Here is a 26,523-nt window from a genome sequence, read left to right as displayed (position 1 = left end):
GGCGCCTCTCCCAGCAATCTCTAGCTTGCACTAGCTGACCCCATATTATGCATGCAAATTTCCTAATTCCATCACACCACCTAATTTTCCACCATCCTCGCCTGCACTTTCCTTCTCTTGGCACCCAACCCATTCTGTAAACTCTAATAGACCAACGGTCATCTGCCCTACGCACTGGAGCCTGCCCAGCTCCATTTTTTTTTCTTCTAATGTCAACTAGAATATCGGCTACCATCATCTTCTCTTCAATCCACACTGCTGTCTTGCCATCTCTTTTAATTTATGCATCATTTTTCGTTCCATCGCACGTTGCGTAGTCCTTAGCTTCTCAAGCTTTATTGTTAACCTCCTAGTTTCCAACCACAGCTTAGCACTTGTATAATGCAACGATTGCGCTCCTTATCTGCTTATCACAGTAAAATGATACGTAGCTGTTAGGGGAAAGAAGGAGAGCTAGCAACATGGTGGGCTGCTCACCTTGACGGAATCCTCAATGTCCTTCAGTTGCTGAGGGCTGCCCGTCGGAGACCAGGGAGCAATCAGGGGTTCCAGGAAGGTTTCCTGTGCCTTGGCGGCTGCCTTGCAGCCCGCCAGCCTGTTTTGCAGGGCCTGTTGTCTCAGGGCCCTACGCACCAGGAGTTGACACTACGTAGAAGAAATTAACGACTCACCACTTTGCTTCCCACATGAAATCTCTGGGGCACATTATCACAAGACGTGTCTGTAGAGGCGTAAGCTTTGGTTTCATAGACTTGTACGTTATTGGTTTCTAGTAACATTTGCCTTTGATTTTGAAGACTTGTAATCCACTGTTTCTATGTTTTGATGTTGCACAGCTGCAATGTGGTTTTGTTGAGTGGGGCACGACGGCAGCAAAGATGTTGAGTACGCAGCAGCTTCTGAGGCAACAAAGCCAGCAAAGGTGATGTGTGGAACAGAACTGATGAAACTTTATTTATGGTTTTGCTCAAGTACTCTGCCAAGGCTTATGCACACACATGATGTGGACACATCACGCAAGCAGGCAAGTGTCAGCCGCTCACTTAGCGCCGCTTGCCCAAGAAGGCATTCACTTCACGACACAACACCCCTAGCTGTCTGAATTCACAATATATTGACGAGTTGAGCTACACTGTTGGATCTGACTCAGGTTTTATGAGATACAATCTACCAGTAACTCAGTTCGCATTTTGTCTCGAAATGCTGTTTCCTTTGTCGAAAGGAATGAAGTCACTACATGCATGATGGCAGTTGACATGCAGGATGTCTAGTCAGCCTACCATCATGTCTTGTTGCTCAAAAGCTTGGCAGAGAGAGAGACGAGCCCTTGCCCTCGTCTGACAGAGATTTCTAGTGCTGATACTTCTGTAGGTACGACATGACAGAGACAAGAAGCAGCAACACTCATGCACCTAGTGGCTCCGTTTCTTTTGACAAGGACTGCACATATGCTGTTGAAAAGTGGGCCGCCAATCACCTAGAGTGTTCTGTGTTTCTATTTCCTATTATTGCTAAGTGTCCCGCTCCTCAATCCTGCACATAAACAAATTATGTGCTAAGCTCTGTATAACTGCTGAGACATCCCTGACCTTCTTAGTTCCTTCTTGAGCCAATAGTGATTGAGCTACTTGCACCTAAAGCACAGATCTTATGAAGACGATTAGAATGTTTTCCTTAAAGGTTGGCTCGAAGGCCTATTAACGGATGTTATAAAATGAACACTGGATCATGGAAAATAACCGGCACAAAAGGAGCACCCCATGACAAAAATAATTTTCAGTCTGCAGCTGATATTACAGTAACGAAATGGCATGAATGCAGGACAACAGTTAAAGGACACAGGATGCAGCACTGTGTCCTGCGTTCATGCCATTTCTTCACCCCCGATAAACCACCAACTGGCTCACATGTGCAGCCTGCGGTGACTGATATTGGTTACATTCATAATGTCATGCATCACTCTATGCCACAAAAATGAGCCCATGAAATCTGTCACAGTTGAAAAGCAAATAATTTCCTTATGTGCCACACATACCTGGCACCATAGTATGTGCAGCCTGTGCGAGCACTGTGCAAGGCTCGCCACAGCAGGTGTGCGACTGGCAACATCGGTGTCTTCGGGTGCAGACGGCACGGTGGTCCTCGTCAGCTCCCGCACTTCGGCCCGTGCTGAGCACAGTGCTTCAATCCAGGCTTCCACCTGTAAAAAGGTGTTAATCAAACATGAGCACAGAAGAAAAAAGATGTTTTCCTAAATGAGCTATGCACTTGGGAGGAAGAACTTCAACATACTTTGATAATATATTTGAACACTGTGTGGCACAACATCAAGTTCTCATGACATCAAAGTGGCTATGTATTTAAGGCTTTATTAGCATGTATTGCGTATTCTTCATTGATTACATTGTAGTTTTGCTCTGTAAAATGAAGGGAGACCACTGAAATTACAGAATTTCTGTTGCTGGTTTTGTTTATGGACTCGACAATAGGCGGCACAAAAGTGGCCTTAACGTCACGTCCCTCTGGCTGTTTTTCAATTTGTGCACACTAAAAATGTTACCGCTAAAAGTTATTCAACAGGAATGCTGCATCAGTTTTCTGCACCTTTTCAGTCATTCTATGACAGAGACATGTCATTTTATGTCATTTTACGTCACTTTATGACAGCTAGAACGTTATACGTGATGACAAAACACGAACAGTAATCTTGGTCAATTACTTCAGATATACAGTAGACTTCCGTTAATTCAACTTCAGTTAATTAGATTTTTCATTGAAGAGGGAGCTTTAGTTCAGGCCAAACTCTGACGCGGCCTATTCAAATACATGTAAAATGCAGAAGTGCTTTTATGAGACAACCCCTGGGCCAATTTTAAAGAAATCTGCTATATTTGAGAGAGAAAGTAAAATTCTAGTGACTGTTGGGAGCAGAATTTCAATTTAGGGCCTGCATATTGTTAAAAGAATTTTCAAAAATTTGGCAGTTCAAGAAAAATAGAAGCACAAAGTTTACAAATTAATAGCTCTGCCTCAAGAACAGATATTGTGGCTCTGTAAATGGCACCCATTAGATAATTGAAAGCGGACAAATTCGATATGTCAATTGATACCTTACATGAATTTGTTACATTGTGTACAAGGGTTCCGCAAAAGCTGTATTTCCATATTCCTAAATATTTTCAGATTCATGTATAGCATATCAATTTTGTCCGCCTTAGCTGTGCTATTAGACGCAATTCACATAATTGTACTAATGTTTTTCGTTTATGAGTTACAGAGTTGTAAGCTTGATAGTTCTAATTTCTGAAAATTTGAGATTTTTGCCAATCTTTAATAAAAAATTGACAATCTAAATCAATATTCAAAACCAACTGTCACTAGATTTTAAGTTTTTCTTTTAAATGCAACAAACCTCATCGAATTTGGTGCAGTGGTTGCTGAGAAATACGGATTCTCCATTTACATGCATTTAGATAGGAGCACCCGAGCTAAAGCGCCCTCTTAATTCGATTGCTACCAAAGGTCCCGGTAGGCGTCCATACATTTCTATGGGCCCAAGCTTCCATTATTTTGATTTCCAAATTGGCTGTTGCCAGATAATTCCAACTTGGACTGATCAGCTGCGCCGCACTACAGCCATAACAGAATGGACAACTTGGTTAGTTGGCTTACTTGCATCTTGAAACTGCCAACGTGCAGAAAGGCTGGTGTCATGCGATGAAGCATACCAAAAATAGAAAGGTGTCATGGGACATAGTATGCATTTCTTAATTATACACGTGTGCATGCACCATCTCCGGTCACAGTACAAGTACTTTGACACTACATTAGTATACTGGCAGCCATTCAGAGCTGTTTCTGACGTGCCCTGTGGCGATTCGAGCCCTCCTTTTGCCCAGCATGCATGTGCCGTATACGAGACTGTTAATGGGGCCTGGTACGAGTTTCTTAATTTATACGCGCACACACGCGCCGTGCACCAAGAAGTGGAGAAAAATCATCTGTGTTTTGGGAAAGCTAGCGAAAAGGGAGGCGGTAAGATGAAAAGAACAGTGAAAGTTTAGGGGACATTTGGGGGCCAACTAAACAGCAGGGATCTATTTAAAACTCTAAAGGCCTGCCAGTAAAATTATGAGGTGCCTCGGTGCTCTTGCTGTGATGTAAATTAAGGAACATGTGCTACGTCCCGCAGCAATTACAATTTTTCCTCGTTTGGTATGCTTCACTTCAGAACACCGCTGCTGTGTTGTCACAAAGCTAACTTTAAAGGCAAATACAACAAGAGAGTTAATGCACGCTTCAGCATTTTCTTTATCTTTTGTTTAATACGACCCGACGGATAATTCGACCAGTTTCGTCTGTACTGTCAGGGTTGAATTAACGGAAGTCGACTGTGTCTCTATCACTGGACGCTGATTGGCTAAGCCAGCAGGCTTGTAGCCCCAGTGAAGCATTGCATCCGACGCCATGTCATGTGAAAGTATCTCCGAAAGTGATTGGGAGAGATTATGGCTCTACATCACCTAAAAAAATATTCAGTGACATTGTAGAATCTGTGCCCAAAATTGTTTTTCAATTGCTCCAGCTCTAAGTAAAAGCTTCACTACGACAGCTTCGCATTATCGTGTGTGCTTACCTTTCTGATCCAGTCGGGGTCTCCTTCATGAATGCGATCCAGCTCTGGTGCCAGCTCCTGGTCGACCTTCTGAAGCAGGCGAGAAGCTTGTTCCTGAAAAAAAAAAAAAAATTGCGGGGCATATTTACTGGCCATTGGGTGCTCAGTAGAGCTCAGCTGTGTTAACAGTGAGTGAAAATGAGGAAATTAAAGTAAACTTGTAGTGAAGTATGCTCGAGTCCATTTTGTATTTAAAAAGCTGACAAGTGCCATTGGAACTCCAAACACAGGACAGCAGCAGCTCAGATCAAACATGCAGCATGACGCATGCAATGTTTGTGATCAAAGTAGTAAGTGAAACTGTGCATGATGTTGGGTAGTTAGGGTGAAACAACAATTAACCATTACTCACAAAAACAAAAAGAGAAACAAAAAGACTCTAATATGACTACACACCAATTCAATGGCAGCCGGTTCTTAGATGTACCATTATAGTAAATTTAAATAAACATTGTGGGGTTTCACTGTCATGAAGCTCCACAATGTGCCATTAGGGACCTCCAATTGGGGGGGTTCTCTGAATTAATTTTGACTACCTGGTATTTTTTAATGTGCACCCAAACCACGGTAAAAAAAATCACATTTGCATTAAGCCCCCATCAGAATGTGGCCAGCTGTGAATGAGATTTGAACCCGCAACCTTGAGCTCAGTAGGAAGAATGTCACAGTCACTCAGCTGCTACGGCGGGCCTACGTCCTCGTACTGCAACACTGATATCAAAGACATTATTAAATCATTCTGGTGAAATGAGCAGGGACGAATCACATAGACTTCTTCGGCACACTGTGATGCTTAACCATAACATATGTGCCAATTCGTAGAACGGACATGAGCATACCGAAGGCATTCTCCAAAGTAAAAGGTCTCAAAACATAAGTGAGAAAAATAAAGAAATAAATAAATGAGCGCGATCACCGCACAGTGAAAAATCTGTGGCTTGCTTTTTGCTGCACAAATGCACACACACCTCAAGTTTACGTGTGTCCTGCTGAAGAGCGAGACGTGCGCTGATCATGTCCCTCATCTCGGGTTCCGCACTCTCGATGTAGGCGACGAGCTCGTTCCCGGCTTGGTTAAGCGCAGCCTGTTCTTCAGAAGGAAGACGTGACCCGTGGCTCAGCACCAAGCCCGGAAGCCTTCTCACGATCCTCAACACTTCGACAAGCTGACCATCCAACGGCTGCAGAGGACAGGAAACAGCAACACGTGAGTCGGAAATGCATGTGACAGTGACGCAGGACACTGCAAGAATGCTGTGGATTGCTGGCGGACCCCGCTGTTTCAATCTTACAGTTTAGCTCCTGTGCACAACACCTTCGCTTGACGTCTTACTGGCCACTGTTCGATTCAGAACTAAGTACAGTTGAACATCAATATAACAAAGTTGGGTCCGACAAAAAATATCTTTGTTATATCCGATCTTTGTTACAAGCAAACATATTTGCTACACTCTGACATCAGCAAGAACCGTTTTATTTTTATTTTATTTATTTATTTATTTATTTGTACATACTACAGCTCGATCGGGCTATTGCAGGAGTGGGTGTGAAAGGCAGAGAAATGACAATAGTAAGTAATACAGGTAATACGAACAATACAAACCAACACAAACCAAAACTATTCAATGGCCGCCAAGAATAAGTTTAAAGGAAGAGAACGAGTAGGACCAGGCCAAGAATTAGAACACAGAATATATCTGTGTTCGTTATATTGAGGTTTGATATAACACCATTTATTAGCTGCACCTCATCCCTTCATGAAAAGTACCATAAGCACCATAAGCATGAATTCCAAAACAAACAAGAAAAAAAAAAGCTAACGAGAACACCTCTAGAATGTAATTTAATTCAAGCGTGGTATGTAATTTAACCCTGTTTCTAAGAGCAGTGTAGTCACAAATGTGTATTTTTATGCTTGAATTGAGGCATTGTTGCAATTGAAAGCGCACATAAAAACAACAACAATGCATTTCAGCCGCCTTTTTCCTGTACATGTTTCTTCTATACATGTTTGAACTTACGCTGACGGTACGTAAACGTCTTCCAGTTCACAGAACACCAGCTGAACTGAATGAAATTAATTGTGCTCCGATTGTGTTGACACTACACCTTGTAAATAAACTGGCCATACCAACTAGGACAAGATGTTGGGCTGGGCGGTGCGCCATAAGTGATAGATAGAGTTTGCTGCACAAATGAATGTAGCACAGTACCGGTACACAGGATGTGTGCAGTGTTCCTTTCACTTGGGAACCACATTAATAGCTGAACAATTTGGAACATAGAAAGTGATAACATCTTCAGGGCACCTCAGCAAGTTCATATATTATGAGCAGATGCCCAAAAGGAACTTTTGACCTTTGACAGCACTTGATCTACAAGAATAACTATAGTTGGCTTCTTGCCATTACAGACAAATAATGATGGTTTTAGTGACCATGGTGTTATTTAAAGCGCACCAGATATTTGGCATAGATTTCTTTTTGCGCCTTATTACCGAGATGAAATTCGTCGGGGAGCAAAGGAATAATGAGCAGCCAGTGTTTGAGTGTGGTATCGTGAGGCTGTGTTCAGAGTGCCACAGGTGAACAGACTGCATTTCAATCAGCCGAAGGGCTAATGTAGCTCAGCTTCTCGAAGCAAGATGCAAGAAATCTCACCTCCAATGATTCTTGAAAGTCTGCAGGTTCTGACAGCGCACTCCTTGCGAACTTTCGCCAGATGATGATGAGGTGAATGATGCGCAGGTAAATGATGCGGAACCTCTGTGGCTCGATGCTAGGGTCTTCTTCTAACTCACGCAGGTTGGAGACAATCTCAGTCCACGTGTTGTGTAAGGACTCTGGGCTTGAGTCCGAAGGCGCTTCGTCGAGCCAAGAAGATGGCGTAGCTGTGTCCTTTCAAAAAAGTACAGAACACAGGTTAGTTTTATTCCAGAAGCCAATGGTGCACCTACCTATGGCTATTCTCCCTGTGAAATTTGTTGTAAGACTATAAAGCAAACAAGAACGTAATGTGAAGGCAAACTCTTTCTGTGAGGCCGACCCTTTCGAGTTCCTACGTAACAATATCAAAGGGAACACACAAATTGCTTTTAGGAGGCTGTAGTGGCTGGATGAACATTCCCCCCAACAGTGGTGCCGACTAAATGTCAAACGGGAAAGGTACTTCCTGTTAAACATGTCAGATTGTAATCCACACGTCACGAGTAATTCTTGCTTAGGAACGAATTCGGTGTGCTCCCTCTTGTATTGCTCATGACTGTAACAGTGGCTGCGTGGCACCTTGGAACTTTATTTGCAGCAAGAAACACTTGCTCATCTTGTTAATCATATTTCATTCTTCTACGAGGCGAGCAACGCTACAGCTACTGCATCCTACCACGTGAAAGCATGTGATGTCCACGATAATTCAAGCAATCTATGTCTCTAAAGGTTTTACGTGACTAAAATACAGCATAGAAGCACAAAATGCAATAATGAAAAAGCAGAAAGCAAGTTGGAAGAATTGCAGAGAGAAATGCCAAATTGCCAGCTTAAATCTTATTAGACAAGAAACACTGGCAAACACGTGAACATGTGTTCGCACAGGTATGACCTATGTTTAACAAAACTGTGCTTACAAAGATAAATAGGGTGAGGGCGTTACAAAACGCTAGCAAAAGTTGGAACATTGGTTTGTATTAATATGTGCTTTCTAACTTTTCTTCCTTGCAGTCTTGCGCTGCATTTCAACCGTACACTTTGACTAACCTGTCAGATAGCCATTCTGCTTAGAAATATTGAAGCCAGAAAAATTCATTGTCCATTCATGTATGCTGTGACGGCTTATTCAAGTGCCATGACAAACTGCCTATAGTGAGAAAAATCTGCTTACTGTGGAGGGCTGCCTGGCACGGTGCACTTCTTGCAGGACTTGTTCGGTCGTAGGAGTGTCTTCGGTGTCCTGCTGGGGCACCGATTCTGGGCTTCTCAGTAGCTTGAGCACGGCACACTCATGGTCTTGCAAAGACTGGTTCAGTTCCTGAAGAAAGACACAGAAAACTCTTTTTGTCTGAAAAAATGTGGTTATGAGCACTGAGAACATGGAATCTCGAGGTCAGTCTCACCTGTGCTTTTTCACCCGTACCCTTCTAACCTGCTGCCTCGATGTGGTCTTTCATATAAGGTGTTTATTATGGACACTGGTTTGTTCAGTGAGTGGTGATCTTTAAAATTACTACCTAACTGTCACCAATCGCGTTATGTAGCAGGACTGGTCAGCGTGTGCGGGGTAGGCTTGGTGGAGTGAAGGCGTCCTACCTTTGCTTCATCTAGTTGCCTTATTGATCTCTCTTGGTAGGGTTAGTGACATCTGCCATGCTCGTATGCCAGAACTAGCATTGTGCCATGTTTAGCACCCACACAGGTCAAAAAGCAGACGCCCGGGTGGAGCAACCACTGGCATGGCAAGGCTAAATGCACTTGTAGCTAACATGGTGCTCCTTCTCCTTATATAAGGTGACCTTCTTTGGCGTTTAGAATAGACGGAGTTTCCAAAATGTGTGGACTGCATGATGGGAATAAACAGTGCAACGTTTACGCAGACCATTGGCAAAGAAGACACATACAAGCACTGACTTGCATCTTTTCTGCCTACAGTTTGCGTAAAATTTATGCTCTTTATTTCCATCCCGTAACTGTACCAACTTGCCCAAGTATCTGCTCTTATAAACTAGCAGTGTCCTGAAGAATGCGGTGGACTAGCATGCACCTCACGCAGTTAATAAAGTGAAAGCAATACCTGAATGAACTGCCGTCTTGGGAGGGTTTCCTCACTGCTGGAGGTCAGCAACTGTTCTTGTTCCTTCCTATCTCGCTCGACTGCCTGGAGACGGTCCTCGATTGCACGGGCACGTTCTTCCAAGAGGCTATACACATTGCCAAGTTCACTTTGGAGGAGGGCAAACCTCTCCAGGGCCTCTCGGTTGGCCTCGGGTGATAGGAGCCGCGACTGGGCCTCCAGGTCTGCCAGTTGAGCTTCCCGAGATGCAGTTTCAGCCACAAGTTGCTGCGTGGTGAAGCGCAACACGAGATCGGTCAGATGGATAAGCACGAAGGGACGACCGGCACCTTGAGAGCAATTCATGTCAAACCAGACCAGCTATTTCCTTGCATGCCTGTTTGTATATCATGTAAGTGAGCTGTATAATGTGACATCACAAAGACAAGACAGTGCCATCGCTTTCAGTAGTGTATATAAAAAGACGGCCATTCCTTCTGCACATTGTGCAAGTACTAAAGAGCATGTGTGAGTGCTACAGAGCAATTACAATGAACTCAGTAAGCATGAGGCTTGTTGCTGAAAGACAAGATGAACATTCTGCAGCAAATTTGTGCAGGTTTCTTTTAATCATTATCGTTTAATGTAGCAGATAGCAAAAGGATGAGAGGGGAGGGGAGGTATATTACCATGCATTTATAAAGAGAAGGAACTTGTATTTCTGCTTCATTCGAAAGAGGCCTAAATAATAAGAGCAAATGCAACTTATGGAACTCTTGCAGAAACTAATAATAACAATGATAAAAAAATAATAGCCTGAAGCCAACATATCATACACACATTTGTTTCAGAGTTAGTTATTGAGTGCACCTTTCAGCTCAACAAAACATTCACTAAACAGTCACAGCCATAAAGTAGATCAAAAAGGTGAAACGGGTTAAGGAAGGTGTTTGTTTGTAGTTGGCGTAGGACCACTGCTTGCACCCTGTTTAGGTTCTTGTGTGGTGATGGGAATGTTATTCTGGCTTGTTGGTACATCTTTGTGATGTTCTATCTGGTCAGTCTGTCTCCTTCTGCTCGGGGGTCTTCCCAAGACGCTGACTGGGTGCGGTCTGTCAGCTCTCGCTATACATGAATTACATATTTTTTTCTTTCTCCACTAGTTCAATACAGAGGCAGTTCGACCTAAAGCCCCTACATCCACGCGCCACCGCTGCTTTCTTAAGTAGCGACAACCTTTGTTGTGGCCGCCTTTTCCCCTCACACCAAATCCGATTCCGGTATTTCCAGTTCCAGCATTTCTGGTTAAAAAATTTCCGGTTCCAGCGTTCCCGCTTCCTGGAGTTGTGCTGCGGGAATTTCCGCGTTGACTGCTGCCGTTGGACGATGCTGAGACGCCCGCGCGTGCTTAGCAGAGCTGTGGCAGTCACCATAAGCAGAATGCAAAGGTGGCAAGCTGTGTATTCCGCTGAAGTAGCAGTTCGCGGTCGCTCTTTTCCAAATGCACGAAAAACGGCAGTGGTCTCCAAGCGCCTAGGCACTACATTCCACTGTACGTTGTCGCTCGTGCCACAACCCATCGCAGGTTGACGCGAAGCAGCGAACACGAGCAGATCGCTGGTTACAGTAGGCGGTGGTTCTTGGATGGAATCGCATTCACAGTTTCAACCACAGCTCGTCCAATTAAAGCCTTTCCAACGATGCAAAAGTAAACAACGCTAAAAAACAAAGCGTCACTTCCACTCGTACCAGGAAGCTGCAGCTACGTAAGTTCCGCTTGCTGCCGGAAGTTAGGGGGTGAGTGGGAGAGGAGCATGGAGGAGGAGGGCAGGTTGGCGGTGCTTAACCTGGTCGGCGGAAACGTGTATGCAGGGGCGTTAGTTCGACCTACATTCGTGTTGAACCTATTTATGAGTGAATAAGGCACTTGGTATCACGTGATTCTACAAGAAAACTGTAGGTGCAGTGCTCAAGTACGCCGTAATATATAAACTACCATCGCCACTCTGCCTACTATCATCATCATCACCACACCACCACCACCACCATCATCATCATCATTCTGGTTACGCCCACTGCAGGGCAAAGGCCTCTCCCACACTTCTCCAACTACCCCGGTCATGTACTAATTGTGGCCATGTCGTCCCTGCAAACTTCTTAATTTCATCTGCCCACCTAACTTTCTGCCGCCCCCTGCTACGCTTCCCTTTCCTTGGAATCCACTCCGTAACACTTAATGACCATCGGTTATCTTCCCTCCTCATTACATGTCCTGCCCATTTCAACTAAGATGTCATTAACTCGCATTTGTTCCCTCACCCAATCTGCTCTTTTCTTAACCCTTAACGTTACACCCATCATTCTTCTTTCCATAGCTCATTGCGTTGTCCTCAATCTAAGTAGAACCCTTTTCGTAAGCCTCCAGGTTTCCGCCCCATAGGTGAGTGCTGGTAAGACACAGCTATTATACACTTTTTTCTTGAGGGATAATGGAAACCTGCTGTTCATGATCTGAGAATGCCTGCCAAATGCACCCCAGCCCATTCTTATTCTTCTGATGATTTCAGTCTCATGATCCGGATCCGCGGTCACTACCTGCCCTAAGTAGATGTATTCCCTTACCACTTCCAGTGCCTCGCTACCTATCGTAAACTGCTGTTCTCTTCCGAGACTGTTAAACATTACTTTAGTTTTCTGCAGATTAATTTTTAGACCCACTCTTCTGCTTTGCCTCTCCAGGTCAGTGAGCCTACTATGCCTTTCTGCATCCCTTTGCCACAGCATTTTTTGCAGCACTCTTCAGTTACCGAAAGAACAAAAAAACTGAGCAAGAAACTTCGCTGGCAGCACCACACCTGTATTCCTACTACTCTCCCCCCTCCCCCCATCCTGTGCACTCTCACAAACAGTGTACTGGGCCAATCCAAAAGACGGAGGAGTTGGTGACACAGTTACGGCATGTTGACGAGTCTACACAATTGACGGTGCTAATAAATGGCTACTATGCAAGAAAGCATGGATAGGATGACCGCGAACTGCCAAGCACGTTTAACGTTTACTTTGTGCGGGAATCTAGAATCTAGTGTACTTTGCAGTACGCTTGTGCGGACAGAAGTTGATAGAAAACATATTAAAAAAAAGAAAGTCACAGGCTCCGTAAAACTCACCCTCAGCTCCTGAAGCAGGTCTTGGAGCGCAACAGGGTTGCTGAGTGCATCGAGGTGGACGCTCAGCAGCCTCTGCAAATCGCTGATCCACACGTGAAGAGATTCTAGGCCAAGCCAGAACTGCATGCTTTGTTCATCCTACAAGGAAAAAACGAGAAAGAAACGTTATCCAAATGCTGCTTAACAGGAGAAGAACGCTTAACGGAGTGATTTTTAAACAGAAACAACATACACAGAGAGGAATGTATGGGTTGTTTACTCTTAGGCAAAACACCTTATTAGTATTTAAGCCAGTATAGCTTAAGCGTTTCTTCTTTTTCATGGAACAAAATTGCGCCTTCTACGATGACTAATGCAGATATCTCTAAGCAAAAGGTTAATCTCCCAGATGTCAAGCCACGTTTAGGCTATGAGTGCTCGTATACTAATGAGATATGTATATTAACGACTCTATACTGTATGGGCACAATTAGTGATTTATTTGCCACAGTTTTGCTTTAGAATGCCAGAATGAGAGCAACATGACACGTAAAAAAGAAAGAAAGGTAATCATGCTGAAGACCATTGCAAATTTGAGGTCTCACAAAACAGAAGCACTGTAATATCAGCATGGAATTGGCAGGCATTAATTGCTACGCTGCGAAAAGGGCTATCGCACCTGTTGTAATCACGAATCACTTGCGACCAACATGAAAATCAAGAGAAATGAAAGGCTGTTTTCATCTCACACTTACTTTAAGGGTCTCTCAATATTTGCTGTACCTTTATTGCATACTGTGTGCACACTCCTTACTGTACTTAGTTCGTTATTAGCTGGCAATGCTTGATTCCACATATTTAGTTAGGCGACACTGTTTCACACTATATACAGCCTATCAATAAGATGTAAAGGCCAGTTAGTCACTAATGACAATGGCCGAATCGCATTAACTTTTTTTCTATATGCTCTATATACTGTGGTTTTATATGTTTGAAGCACCAAAGCTACACTCTTCCTGCCTGAGGTACAATATACAGCACTTTGGACCAACCACCAGTTTAACGACAGTCACAGAGGAGAAAAAGTAAAAAGTAAAAAGGTACCTAGTGAGTAAGAGATAAAAGGAATGTAATGTTGATGGACAAATAAAGTTGTACTCATCAGCAAGAAGAGACCTATTACCAAAACTGAGACATTGAGCTCCACTAACAGCTTCGCCAGAGAATTCAGGACATACCATGCCAGGCTTTGGCGACTCTGCTTGAGGTGCTGGCAACTCTGTTGAGTCAAGCCGGCGTGCGAGCTGCTGAAGTTGATCTGACAGTTCCCTATAATGCCTTGCCATCTCTGGGTGCTCCGAATGGTAGAGCTCCAAAATCTGACACACCTCTTCGTCGTACAGCTGTTGAGACATGCCGTCGATGCGCTGTTGTGCTTCCTGAAAATTGTCACGCTGTCAGTAACATGCCTAAGAAAACCTTGTGGTGTGTCCGAATGCTTTGGTGGATGCAACTTCTTACTACAATGCCTGTGCTATGCAGCAGTGGAAGAATTTTTCTAGCTTGAATTAAACAACATGCAATCGCCATAAGGTGCAAGCCATTTTAGGCAACTAGTTGTGCACGTGTTAAGGTAACCTGCACCATGCTTCATCATACTTTTCGCGGAACACCAATGAAAAAGCCACAAAAGCATGAGCAAAAGAAAATGCATAAACTTCTGGCTCACAATTTCCACATGAGCCATCTCCGTTTCCTGATGTGTTGAAATGCAGAAGCAGCAGCAGCCTTCATGCATGTAGGTTTTGCATATGCCATTTCTTATCAAATTGGTGTAAAAAACAAACTTTCAAGGCTAATTATTAAGCCTAATGTGTCACCAGAACCACAAGAGATGCAATGCCAAAAGTGAGGTATCGCAACTGTGCCTTGACTTTGTTTTACGCAAGAGTCACCCATTTTATATGTGAGCCACAATTCACCAGTAATCTTGCACAAGTGCGTTTTCTCGATGACCAGTGCTGGCGTACCTCTCCCGATAGCAATGCGCATGATAAAAGGCATGACAATGATTGTCATGAACCTCTGTGAAAACATGGCTTGGTTAGTGGCAGAGGCATTTCATCTGTGGCAATCATCTAAACAGGTTATAAGGCATTAAAGGGACGCTAAAGGCAAATAATAAGTCAGGCTAAAGTGATAGATTAGTGCTTCAGAATTTCTAAGGTGTCGATATTATTGCAAACAGAGCCTTAATAATCTAGAAATTGAGGTAAATGCAGGGCATGATTAGAGGCTCCCCCGGGGCGTTCAAGTACTTGCTCGATGATGAAAGCACTCCTCAGTTAACTCTTGTCACTAGTACTGAACCACTCGCTGCACAAAACGTCCTTGTATTGTATTATAAGACGAAATGAAATGCTACTTATCAGATTCTATTTCACTTTTAGAAAGAAGTACTCCTTGAAGCAACCCTGACAACAATGCGGGCAGTCGAAGTGTTTCGTTTTCGCTCGACTCTACGCCGGCCACGCTTTTGTGTTTCAGTAGCTATCGTGTACTGCTGTGCTGGTTTTGCTGGCTTGCGAAGCTCGCACAAACTGTTAGGAGCAAAGAATTCAACTTCCATGTGATGACACGAGATGCCTGACCGCTATACGCCACTTGACCAAAAAGCAGCTGCAACAGCGAATCCACCGCTCAGTCTTGGCTCGGTACTGCCGTCTGTCGGGTGCCGTTTTACTCACCGATGGCAGCAAAGGGTGGCGACGGCGTGTGCAACATCACCACTCCTCCAGTTCGATGGCGGGAGATTTGAAATGCAATAAAGGTATTCGGACCCTTCAGATGCAATTTTCTCATAAACTAAGTATTTTCTTGGAACAAAACCAGCATTGCGAGGTTTCCGGAATGGTATTTAAACAGCCCACGTCAACTTAGTATTTGCCTTTAGTGTCCCTTTAACGGCTGTCAGTAGTGACTGCAAGTTTTGTGGTAAGCTTAGACTAACAAATCAAAAATGACAAATTTTCATCCAGAGAAACCTTCTCAACATACCTGTATCTTCCGCTGCCTTTCATTGCCTTGGAGTGAAGACGCTTCCCTCAAGAGCCTCTCAATTATGAAGATCTGGCGGAAGACCAGTATCATGACGGTAGTCATTTGTGAAGGCCATTTGGGATCGATAAGCCAATCAGGCAAAGCTCCTTCAGTGTCCACACCGGATGACGGCGATTCCGCCAGCCTTCCTCCTGTGAAGTCAGCTGAAAAGAGTGTGGCTGCCTTGGCTGGCTCTTCACTGCCGTCTCTATGTTGGAGCCCCGCAGCTTTCTGTTTGCTGTCATCGCCATATTTGTTGAACTGACTTTTAACTATGGGAGCTGCTTCTGTGTGCTGTGCAGCACCGAAACTGGGTATCCAACTGTAAAGCATTCGGCCCATGCTTGACTGTTGTCCAGGCAGAGGAGGTATGCTCTGAGATGTGGTCGTATCAGTTTTGACTAACTCATCAACCTTCTCAACACTGGCTCGAACTGACCTTTCCAGAGCTGGTGTCTGAACTGTGTAATCAACAACATCCTGATAGAGACGCTCAACTGAGTAGGTGTGAAGAGACAAGTCTTGTGGAACCCACTGAGCGGCTGAAGCCTTACCTAATACATCTGGTATGAAGCCTGGTGGTGGAGGACTCTGACTACTGTCGGTCTTCTTTCGACTGTCCTGATATGTGGAATGCCCACTACGATCCAATGGTGGCGATGGTGATTTAGACGCTGACCGTCTACCTGCATGACTTGACACTGCTGAGGCCACCAGAAAGGTTTCACCCTTTTGCCTTTGTTTGTGCTTCTTCTGTCGCCCCTTGGATGCCTTTGGCTCGTCGTAGGGCCGGTGACTGTGCAACACAGAAAACGAGTCATCAGTTCCAGTAGAATAAATAGAAATATTATCATCATGCTCACTAGAAACATCAGATGGATGGGGTTGCTCCGCAAGAATTCTGCAGTCTCCCACAGATGTGCTCGGTACACCTCTATTGAAGGATTGAGGTCCTTCACTAAGCCTGGGTTCAAATGGAGCTTGTACACCTGGTTTCAATTCTTCAGAGAAACTGGTCTCAGGTTCAAAGGGAGCCGAAGGCACAGCACGCTCAAAACCATCAAAGGACTGTGGAGTTGTGTCATGACAAACACCAACCTGTGGTTCTGACTTGTCGGCCAGAATTGCCGATTGAAGTGAAACCGCCACTGGAGTTGAATCAGAATCAACAATGTTTTGCACAGCAGGACCAACTTGATCATCAGTGCTGTCCCAAGACGTAATGCTTTTTGCACTAGCTATCAAGCTAGAAAACCAGCCTTGGCTTTGTTGTTCATTAACTTCTTTACCTCGAACCTTCTCTTGTGCGTCTCTCTCAATTTCATGATCACTGGGTTCACTTATAAAAGCTGAAGCTGCCAAAGGTACTGCAAACTCCTTTTCACCTTCTTTGATGATGCAAGATACATCAGTGGTGATGTTCGCTTGGGTGGTACTCTCCTTATTTAGAATGTCTGTTGGCTTAACTTTCCAGGCAGGCTCCGCCTCCATACACTCTGGCTCACCAAGGCTCTTTTCCAAGCCAGAAAGAATAATCACAGTAGACTCCTCTCCTGTAGTGCCCTCTCTGCTTGGAAGCTTGGTTTCAGTAAGCTCTTCGGTGCCAGAACCAGGCTCTCCAAAGAACTCTGGCAACTTCTTGCCATCCTTGATGATGCGAGCCATTTCCGTAACGCAGATCGTTTCAGCTTCTTTCTGGTCATGTGGCTCATCGGATGGCTTAGTTGACTTGCCATTCTTTTTCTCGCCAGGTTCCCTGTCACCAGCCTCTGGCTCCTTAGGTATCTCCTCCCAGCCAAAGATAGTCAGAGTGGGCTCCTTTCCAGGTGTGCCTTCTCTGCTTGGAAGCTTGATAGGCTCTTGCATTTCAGCACTACGTTCCCCAGGGAACACTGGCTCTTTCTCACCTTCCTTAATGACGCGAGTCACTTCAGTGATGACCGTTTCAGGTTCTTTCTGGTCATATTGCTCATCGGATGGCTTCCTTGGCTTGCCCTTCTTTCCAGGCTTCATGAAATCAGCTTCTGGCTTCTCAGGTGCCTCTTTCCAGCCAAAAATAGACGAAATGGGCTCCTTTCCAGGTGTGCCCTCTCGGTTTGGAAACTTGGCAGGCTCTTGTGTTTCAGCACGGCGTTCTCCAGGGAACTCTGGCTCCTTCTCGCCTTCCTCGATGATGCGAGTCACTTCAGTGACGATGACCGTTTTGGGTTCTTTCTGCTCATGTGGCTCATCGGATGGCTTCTTTGGCTTGCCCTTCTTTTTCTTGCCAGGCTCCTTGTCATCAGCTTCCGGCTTCTCAGGGGTTTCCTTCCAGCCAAAGATAGTTGGAGTGGGTTCCTTCCCAGGTGTGCCCTCTCTGCTTGGAAGCTTGGTGAGCTCTTGTGTTTCAGCACCAGGTTCTCCAGAGAACCCTGGCTCCTTCCCGCCTTCCTTAATGATGCGAGTCACTTCAGTTATGGTGACCGTTTCGGTTTCTTTTTGGTCATGTGCCTCATCGGATGGCATCTCTGGCTTGCCCTTCTTTTTCTTGCCAGGCACCTTGTCATCAGGTTCTGGCTTCTCAGGTGTCTCCTTCCAGCCAAAGATAGCCGACGTGTGCTCCTTTCGAGGTGTGCCTTCTCTGCTTGGAAGCCTAGTAGGCTCTTTCATTTCAACTTTAGCCTCTCCAGGCAACCCAATTAACTTTTCACCTTCCTGGATGATGCGAGTCACTTCAGTGATAATAACTGTTTCAGGTTCTTTCTGGTGATGTGGCTCTTCAGATGGCTTCATTGGCTTGCCCTTCTTTTTCTTACCAGGCTCTTTATAATCAACTTCAGGCTTCTCAGGTGTCTCCTTCCAGCCAAAGATAGTCGGAGTGGGCTCCTTTCCAGGTGTGCCCTCTCTGCTTGGAAGCTTGGGGGGCTCTTGCGTTTCAGCACCAGGTTCTCCAGGGAATACTGGCTCCATCTTACCTTCCTCGATGATGCCAGTCACTTCAGTGATGATGACCGTTTCGGGTTTTTTCTGCTGATGTGACTCATCGGATGGCTTCGTTGGCTTGCCCTTCTTTTTCTTACCAGGCTCCTCGTCTTCATGTTCCGGCTTTACAGGTGTCTCCTTCCAGCCAAAGATAGTCGACGTGGGCTCCTTTCCAGGTGTGCCTTCTCTGCTTGGAAGCTTGGTAGGCTCTTGCATTTCAACTTTAGCCTCTCCAGGCAACCCAATTAACTTTTCACCTTCCTGAATGATGCGAGTCACTTCAGTGATGATAAGTGTTTCAGGTTCTTTCTGGTCATGTGCCTCATGAGATGGCTTCTCTGGCTTGCCCCTCTTTTTCTTGCCAGGCTCCTTGTCATCAGTTTCCGGCTTCTCAGGTGTCTCCTTCTGGCCAAAGATAGTCAGAGTAGACTCCTTTCCAGGTGTTCCCTCTCTGCTTGGAAGCTTGGTGGGCTCTTCCATTTCAGCACCAGGTTTTCCAGGGAATGCTGCCTTCTTCTTGCCTTCCTCGATGATGCGAGTCATTTCTGTGATGATGACCGTTTCAGGTTCTTTCTGATCATGTGGCTCATCGAATGGCTTCTTTGGCTTGCCCTTCTTTTTCTTGCCAGGCTCGTTATCATCAACTTCACGCTTCTCAGGTGTCTCCTTCCAGCCAAAGATAGTCGGAGTGGGCTCCTTTCCAGGTGTGCCCTCTCTGCTTGGAAGCTTGGTGGGCTCTTGCTTTTCAGCACCAGGTTCTCCAGGGAATGCTGGCTCCTTCTTACTTTCCTCGATGATGCGAGTAACTTCAGTGATGATGACTGTTTCAGATTCTTTCCGGTCATGTGGCTCATCGGATGGCTTCTCTGGCTTGCCCTTCTTTTTCTTGCCAGGCTCTTTGTCATCGGCTTCTGGCTGCTCCAGTGTCTCCTTATAGCCAAAGATAGTCGGAGTGGGCTCCTTTCCAGGTGTGCCCTCTCTGCTTGGAAGCTTGGTGGGCTCTTCCGTTTCAGCACCAGGTTCTCCAGGGAGCCCTGGCTCCTTCTCGCCTTCCTTAATGATGCGAGTCACTTCAGTGATGATGACCGTTTCGGGTTCTTTCGGCTCATGTAGCTCATCTGATGGCTTCTTTGGCTTGCCCTTCTTTTTCTTGCCAGGCTCTTTATCATCAACTTCAGGCTTCTCAGCTGTCTCCTTCCAGCCAAAGATAGTCGGAGTGGGCTCTTTTCCAGGTGTGCACTCTCTGCTTGGAAGCTTGGTGGGGTCTTCCGTTTCAGTACCAAGTTCTCCAGGGAATGCTGGCTCCTTCTTACCTTCCTCGATGATGCGAGTCACTTCAGTGATGATGACCGTTTCGGGTTCTTTCTGATCATGTGGCTCATCGGACGGCTTCTTTGGCTTGCCCTTCTTTTTCTTGCCAGGTTCCTTGTCATCGGCTTCTGGCTTCTCAGGGGTCTCCTTCCAGCCAAAGATAGTCGGAGTGGGCTCCTTTCCAGGTGTGCCCTCTCTGCTTGGAAGCTTGGTGGGCTCATGTGTTTTAGCACCAGGTTCTCCAGGGAATGCGGGCTCCTTCTTACCTTCCTCGATGATGCGAGTCACTTCAGTGATAATGACCGTGTCGTGTTCTTTCTGATCATGTGGCTCATCGGACGGCTTCTTTGGCTTCCCCTTCTGTTTCTTGCCAGGTTCCTTGTCATCGGTTTCTGGCTTCTTAGGGGTCTCCTTCCAGCCAAAGATAGTCGGAGTGGGCTCCTTTCCAGGTGTGCCCTCTCTGCTTGGAAGCTTGGTGGGTTGTATTTCAGCACCAGGTTCTCCAGGGAATACTGGCTCCTTCTTACCTTCCTCGATGATGCGAGTCACTTCAGTGATGATGACCATCTCGGGTTCTTTCCGCTCATGTGGCTCATCGGATGGCTTCTTTGGCTTGCCCTTCTTTTTCTTGCCAGGCTCGTTATCATCAACTTCTGCCTTTTCAGGTGTTTCCCTCCAGCCAAAGATAGTCGGAGTGGGCTCCTTTCCAGGTGCGCCCTCTCTGCTTGGAAGCTTGGTGGGCTCTTGTGTTTCAGCACCAGGTTCTCCAGGGAATGCTGGCTCCTTTTTACCTTCCTCGATGATGCGAGTCACTTCAGCGATGATGACCGTTTCGGGTTCTTTATGCTCAAGTAGCTCATCGGATGGCTTCTTTGGCTTGCCCTTCTTTTTCTTGCCAGGCTCCTTGTCATCGGCTTCTGGCTTCTCAGGTGTCTCCTGCCAGCCAAAGATAGTCGGAGTGGGCTCCTTTCCAGGTGTGCCCTCTCTGCTCGGAAGCTTGGTGGGCTCTTGTGTTTCAGCACCAGGTTCTCCAGGGAATGCTGGCTCTTTCTTACCTTCCTCGATGATGCGAGTCACTTCAGTGATGATGACCGTTTCAGGTTCTTTCTGATCATGTGGCTCATCGGACGGCTTCATTGGCTTGCCCTTCTTTTTCTTGGCCGGTTCCTTGTCATCGGTTTCTGGCTTCTCAGGGGTCTCCTTCCAGCCAAAGATAGTCGGAGTGGGCTCCTTTCCAGGTGTGCCCTTTCTGCTTGGAAGCATGGTGGGCTCTTCCGTTTCAGCACCAGGTTCTCCAGGGAATGCTGGCTCCTTACCTTCCTCGATGATGCGAGTCACTTCAGTGATGACCGTCTCGGGTTCTTTCCGCTCAAGTAGCTCATCAGATGGCTTCTTTGGCTTGCCCGTCTTTTTCTTGCCAGGCTCTTTATCATCAACTTCTGGCTTTTCAGGTGTTTCCCTCCAGCCACAGATAGTCGTAGAGGGCTCCTTTCCAGGTGTGCCCTCTCTGCTTGGAAGCTTGGTGGGCTCTTGTGTTTCAGCACCAGGTTCTCCAGGGAATGCTGGCTCTTTCTTACCTTCCTCGATGATGCGAGTCACTTCAGTGATGATGACCGTTTCGGGTTCTTTCCGGTCATGTGGCTCATCAGATGGCTTCTTTGGCTTGCCCTTCTTTTTCTTGCCAGGCTCTTTATCATCAACTTCTGGCTTTTCAGGTGTTTCCCTCCAGCCAAAGATAGTCGTAGAGGGCTCCTTTCCAGGTGTGCCCTCTCTGCTTGGAAGCTTGGTGGGCTCTTGTGTTTCAGCACCAGGTTCTCCAGGGAATGCTGGCTCTTTCTTACCTTCCTCGATGATGCGAGTCACTTCAGTGATGATGACCGTTTCGGGTTCTTTCCGGTCATGTGGCTCATCAGATGGCTTCTTTGGCTTGCCCTTCTTTTTCTTGCCAGGCTCCTTGTCATCGGCTTCTGGCTTCTCAGGTGTCTCCTTCCAGCCAAAGATAGTCGGAGTGGGCTCCTTTCCAGGTGTGCCCTCTCTGCTTGGAAGCTTGGTGGGTTGTATTTCAGCAGCAGGTTCTCCAGGGAATGCTGGCTCCTTCTTACCTTCCTCGATGATGCGAGTCACTTCAGTGATGATGACCGTTTCGGGTTCTTTCCGGTCATGTGGCTCATCAAATGGCTTCTTTGGCTTGCCCTTCTTTTTCTTGCCAGGCTCCCTGTCATCGGCTTCTGGCTTCTCAGGTGTCTCCTGCCAGCCAAAGATAGTCGGAGTGGGCTCCGTTCCAGGTGTGCCCTCTCTGCTTGGAAGCTTGGTGGGCTCTGCAGTTTCAGCACCAGGTTCTCCAGGGAATGCTGGCTCCTTTTTACCTTCCTCGATGATGCGAGTAACTTCAGTGATGATGACTGTTTCAGATTCTTTCCGGTCATGTGGCTCATCGGATGGCTTCTCTGGCTTGCCCTTCTTTTTCTTGCCAGGCTCCTTGTCATCGGCTTCTGGCTTCTCCAGTGTCTCATTATAGCCAAGGATAGTCGGAGTGGGCTCCTTTCCAGGTGTGCCCTCTCTGCTTGGAAGCTTGGTGGGCTCTTCCGTTTCAGCACCAGGTTCTCCAGGGAGCCCTGGCTCCTTTTCGCCTTCCTTAATGATGCCAGTCACTTCAGTGATGATGACCGTTTCGGGTTCTTTCGGCTCATGTAGCTCATCTGATGGCTTCTTTGGCTTGCCCTTCTTTTTCTTGCCAGGCTCTTTATCATCAACTTCAGGCTTCTCAGGTGTCTCCTTCCAGCCAAAGATAGTCGGAGTGGGCTCTTTTCCAGGTGTGCCCTCTCTGCTTGGAAGCTTGGTGGGCTCTTCCATTTCAGCACCAGGTTTTCCAGGGAATGCTGCCTTCTTCTTGCCTTCCTCGATGATACGAGTCATTTCAGTGATGATGACCGTTTCAGGTTCTTTCTGATCATGTGGCTCATCGAATGGCTTCATTGGCTTGCCCTTCTTTTTCTTGCCAGGCTCTTTGTCATCGGCTTCTGGCTTCTCCAGTGTCTCCTTAGAGCCAAAGATAGTCGGAGTGGGCTCCTTTCCAGGTGTGCCCTCTCTGCTTGGAAGCTTGGTGGGCTCTTCCGTTTCAGCACCAGGTTCTCCAGGGAGCCCTGGCTCCTCGCCTTCCTTAATGATGCGAGTCACTTCAGTGATGATGACCGTTTCGGGTTCTTTCGGCTCATGTAGCTCATCTGATGGCTTCTTTGGCTTGCCCTTCTTTTTCTTGCCAGGCTCTTTATCATCAACTTCAGGCTTCTCAGCTGTCTCCTTCCAGCCAAAGATAGTCGGAGTGGGCTCTTTTCCAGGTGTGCCCTCTCTGCTTGGAAGCTTGGTGGGGTCTTCCGTTTCAGTACCAAGTTCTCCAGGGAATGCTGGCTCCTTCTTACCTTCCTCGATGATGCGAGTCACTTCAGTGATGATGACCGTTTCGGGTTCTTTCTGATCATGTGGCTCATCGGACGGCGTCTTCGGCTTGCCCTTCTTTTTCTTGCCATGTTCCTTGTCATCGGCTTCTGGCTTCTCAGAGGTCTCTTTCCAGCCAAAGATAGTCGGAGTGGGCTCCTTTCCAGGTGTGCCCTCTCTGCTTGGAAGATTGGTGGGCTCATGTGTTTTAGCACCAGGTTCTCCAGGGAATGCGGGCTCCTTCTTACCTTCCTCGATGATGCGAGTCACTTCAGTGATAATGACCGTGTCGTGTTCTTTCTGATCATGTGGCTCATCGGACGGCTTCTTTGGCTTCCCCTTCTTTTTCTTGCCAGGTTCCTTATCATCGGTTTCTGGCTTCTCAGGGGTCTCCTTCCAGCCAAAGATAGTCGGAGTGGGCTCCTTTCCAGGTGTGCCCTCTCTGCTTGGAAGCTTGGTGGGCTCTTGTGTTTCAGCACCAGGTTCTCCAGGGAATGCTGGCTCCTTTTTACCTTCCTCGATGATGCGAGTCACTTCAGTGATGATGACCGTTTCGGGTTCTTTACGCTCAAGTAGCTCATCGGATGGCTTCTTTGGCTTGCCCTTCTTTTTCTTGCCAGGCTCCTTGTCATCGGCTTCTGGCTTCTCAGGTGTCTCCTGCCAGCCAAAGATAGTCGGAGTGGGCTCCTTTCCAGGTGTGCCCTCTCTGCTCGGAGGCGTGGTGGGCTCTTGTGTTTCAGCACCAGGTTCTCCAGGGAATGCTGGCTCTTTATTACCTTCCTCGATGATGCGAGTCACTTCAGTGATGATGACCGTTTCAGGTTCTTTCTGATCATGTGGCTCATCGGACAGCTTCATTGGCTTGCCCTTCTTTTTCTTGGCCGGTTCCTTGTCATCGGTTTCTGGCTTCTCAGGGGTCTCCTTCCAGCCAAAGATAGTCGGAGTGGGCTCCTTTCCAGGTGTGCCCTCTCTGCTTGGAAGCTTGGTGGGCTCTTGTGTTTCAGCACCAGGTTCTCCAGGGAATGCTGGCTCTTTCTTACCTTCCTCGATGATCCGAGTCACTTCAGTGATGATGACCGTTTCAGGTTCTTTCTGATCATGTGGCTCATCGGACGGCTTCTTTGGCTTGCCCTTCTTTTTCTTGCCAGGCTCCTTGTCATCGGCTTCTGGCTTCTCAGGGGTCTCCTTCCAGCCAAAGATAGTCGGAGTGGGCTCCTTTCCAGGTGTGCCCTCTCTGCTTGGAAGCTTGGTGGGCTCATGTGTTTTAGCACCAGGTTCTCCAGGGAGCCCTGGCTCCTCGCCTTCCTTAATGATGCGAGTCACTTCAGTGATGATGACCGTTTCGGGTTCTTTACGCTCAAGTAGCTCATCGGATGGCTTCTTTGGCTTGCCCTTCTTTTTCTTGCCAGGCTCCTTGTCATCGGCTTCTGGCTTCTCAGGTGTCTCCTGCCAGCCAAAGATAGTCGGAGTGGGCTCCTTTCCAGGTGTGCCCTCTCTGCTCGGAGGCGTGGTGGGCTCTTGTGTTTCAGCACCAGGTTCTCCAGGGAATGCTGGCTCTTTATTACCTTCCTCGATGATGCGAGTCACTTCAGTGATGATGACCGTTTCAGGTTCTTTCTGATCATGTGGCTCATCGGACAGCTTCATTGGCTTGCCCTTCTTTTTCTTGCCAGGCTCTTTATCATCAACTTCAGGCTTCTCAGCTGTCTCCTTCCAGCCAAAGATAGTCGGAGTGGGCTCTTTTCCAGGTGTGCCCTCTCTGCTTGGAAGCTTGGTGGGGTCTTCCGTTTCAGTACCAAGTTCTCCAGGGAATGCTGGCTCCTTCTTACCTTCCTCGATGATGCGAGTCACTTCAGTGATGATGACCGTTTCGGGTTCTTTCTGATCATGTGGCTCATCGGACGGCGTCTTCGGCTTGCCCTTCTTTTTCTTGCCATGTTCCTTGTCATCGGCTTCTGGCTTCTCAGAGGTCTCTTTCCAGCCAAAGATAGTCGGAGTGGGCTCCTTTCCAGGTGTGCCCTCTCTGCTTGGAAGATTGGTGGGCTCATGTGTTTTAGCACCAGGTTCTCCAGGGAATGCGGGCTCCTTCTTACCTTCCTCGATGATGCGAGTCACTTCAGTGATAATGACCGTGTCGTGTTCTTTCTGATCATTTGGCTCATCAGACGGCTTCTTTGGCTTCCCCTTCTTTTTCTTGCCAGGTTCCTTGTCATCGGTTTCTGGCTTCTCAGGGGTCTCCTTCCAGCCAAAGATAGTCGGAGTGGGCTCCTTTCCAGGTGTGCCCTCTCTGCTTGGAAGCTTGGTGGGCTCTTGTGTTTCAGCACCAGGTTCTCCAGGGAATGCTGGCTCCTTTTTACCTTCCTCGATGATGCGAGTCACTTCAGTGATGATGACCGTTTCGGGTTCTTTACGCTCAAGTAGCTCATCGGATGGCTTCTTTGGCTTGCCCTTCTTTTTCTTGCCAGGCTCCTTGTCATCGGCTTCTGGCTTCTCAGGTGTCTCCTGCCAGCCAAAGATAGTCGGAGTGGGCTCCTTTCCAGGTGTGCCCTCTCTGCTCGGAAGCTTGGTGGGCTCTTGTGTTTCAGCACCAGGTTCTCCAGGGAATGCTGGCTCTTTATTACCTTCCTCGATGATGCGAGTCACTTCAGTGATGATGACCGTTTCAGGTTCTTTCTGATCATGTGGCTCATCGAATGGCTTCTTTGGCTTGCCCTTCTTTTTCTTGCCAGGCTCGTTATCATCAACTTCACGCTTCTCAGGTGTCTCCTTCCAGCCAAAGATAGTCGGAGTGGGCTCCTTTCCAGGTGTGCCCTCTCTGCTTGGAAGCTTGGTGGGCTCTTCCGTTTCAGCACCAGGTTCTCCAGGGAATGCTGGCTCTTTCTTACCTTCCTCGATGATGCGAGTCACTTCAGTGATGATGACCGTTTCGGGTTCTTTCCGGTCATGTGGCTCATCAAATGGCTTCTTTGGCTTGCCCTTCTTTTTCTTGCCAGGCTCCTTGTCATCGGCTTCTGGCTTCTCAGGTGTCTCCTGCCAGCCAAAGATAGTCGGAGTGGGCTCCTTTCCAGGTGTGCCCTCTCTGCTCGGAAGCTTGGTGGGCTCTTGTGTTTCAGCACCAGGTTCTCCAGGGAATGC

General features: G+C 46.9%; 1 protein-coding gene across 1 annotated transcript in view; it reads right to left on the bottom strand.

The window, feature by feature from the left end:
• LOC139047813 (titin-like) overlaps positions 1 to 26,523 on the bottom strand; it is an 86,740-nt gene that overhangs the window by 38,965 nt on the left and 21,252 nt on the right. Inside the window, exons 29-44 of the mRNA XM_070521947.1 lie at positions 26,274 to 26,418; positions 26,032 to 26,225; positions 25,746 to 25,890; positions 24,429 to 25,697; positions 23,901 to 24,380; positions 22,276 to 23,852; positions 15,640 to 22,200; positions 13,821 to 14,021; positions 12,604 to 12,741; positions 9,458 to 9,724; positions 8,552 to 8,698; positions 7,336 to 7,572; positions 5,644 to 5,856; positions 4,637 to 4,729; positions 2,036 to 2,200; positions 478 to 645 (exon numbers count right to left, since the gene is read on the bottom strand). Coding sequence (XP_070378048.1) covers positions 478 to 645; positions 2,036 to 2,200; positions 4,637 to 4,729; positions 5,644 to 5,856; positions 7,336 to 7,572; positions 8,552 to 8,698; positions 9,458 to 9,724; positions 12,604 to 12,741; positions 13,821 to 14,021; positions 15,640 to 22,200; positions 22,276 to 23,852; positions 23,901 to 24,380; positions 24,429 to 25,697; positions 25,746 to 25,890; positions 26,032 to 26,225; positions 26,274 to 26,418 — 12,000 coding nt within the window. The remainder of the gene's footprint in view (positions 1 to 477; positions 646 to 2,035; positions 2,201 to 4,636; positions 4,730 to 5,643; positions 5,857 to 7,335; positions 7,573 to 8,551; positions 8,699 to 9,457; positions 9,725 to 12,603; positions 12,742 to 13,820; positions 14,022 to 15,639; positions 22,201 to 22,275; positions 23,853 to 23,900; positions 24,381 to 24,428; positions 25,698 to 25,745; positions 25,891 to 26,031; positions 26,226 to 26,273; positions 26,419 to 26,523) is intronic.

The sequence above is a fragment of the Dermacentor albipictus genome, chromosome 7 (assembly GCF_038994185.2).
Source record: "Dermacentor albipictus isolate Rhodes 1998 colony chromosome 7, USDA_Dalb.pri_finalv2, whole genome shotgun sequence".
Lineage (NCBI taxonomy): Eukaryota > Metazoa > Arthropoda > Arachnida > Ixodida > Ixodidae > Dermacentor > Dermacentor albipictus.
The sequence above is the reverse complement of the archived record's forward strand: the minus strand, read 5'-3'. Positions and strand labels throughout refer to the sequence as shown.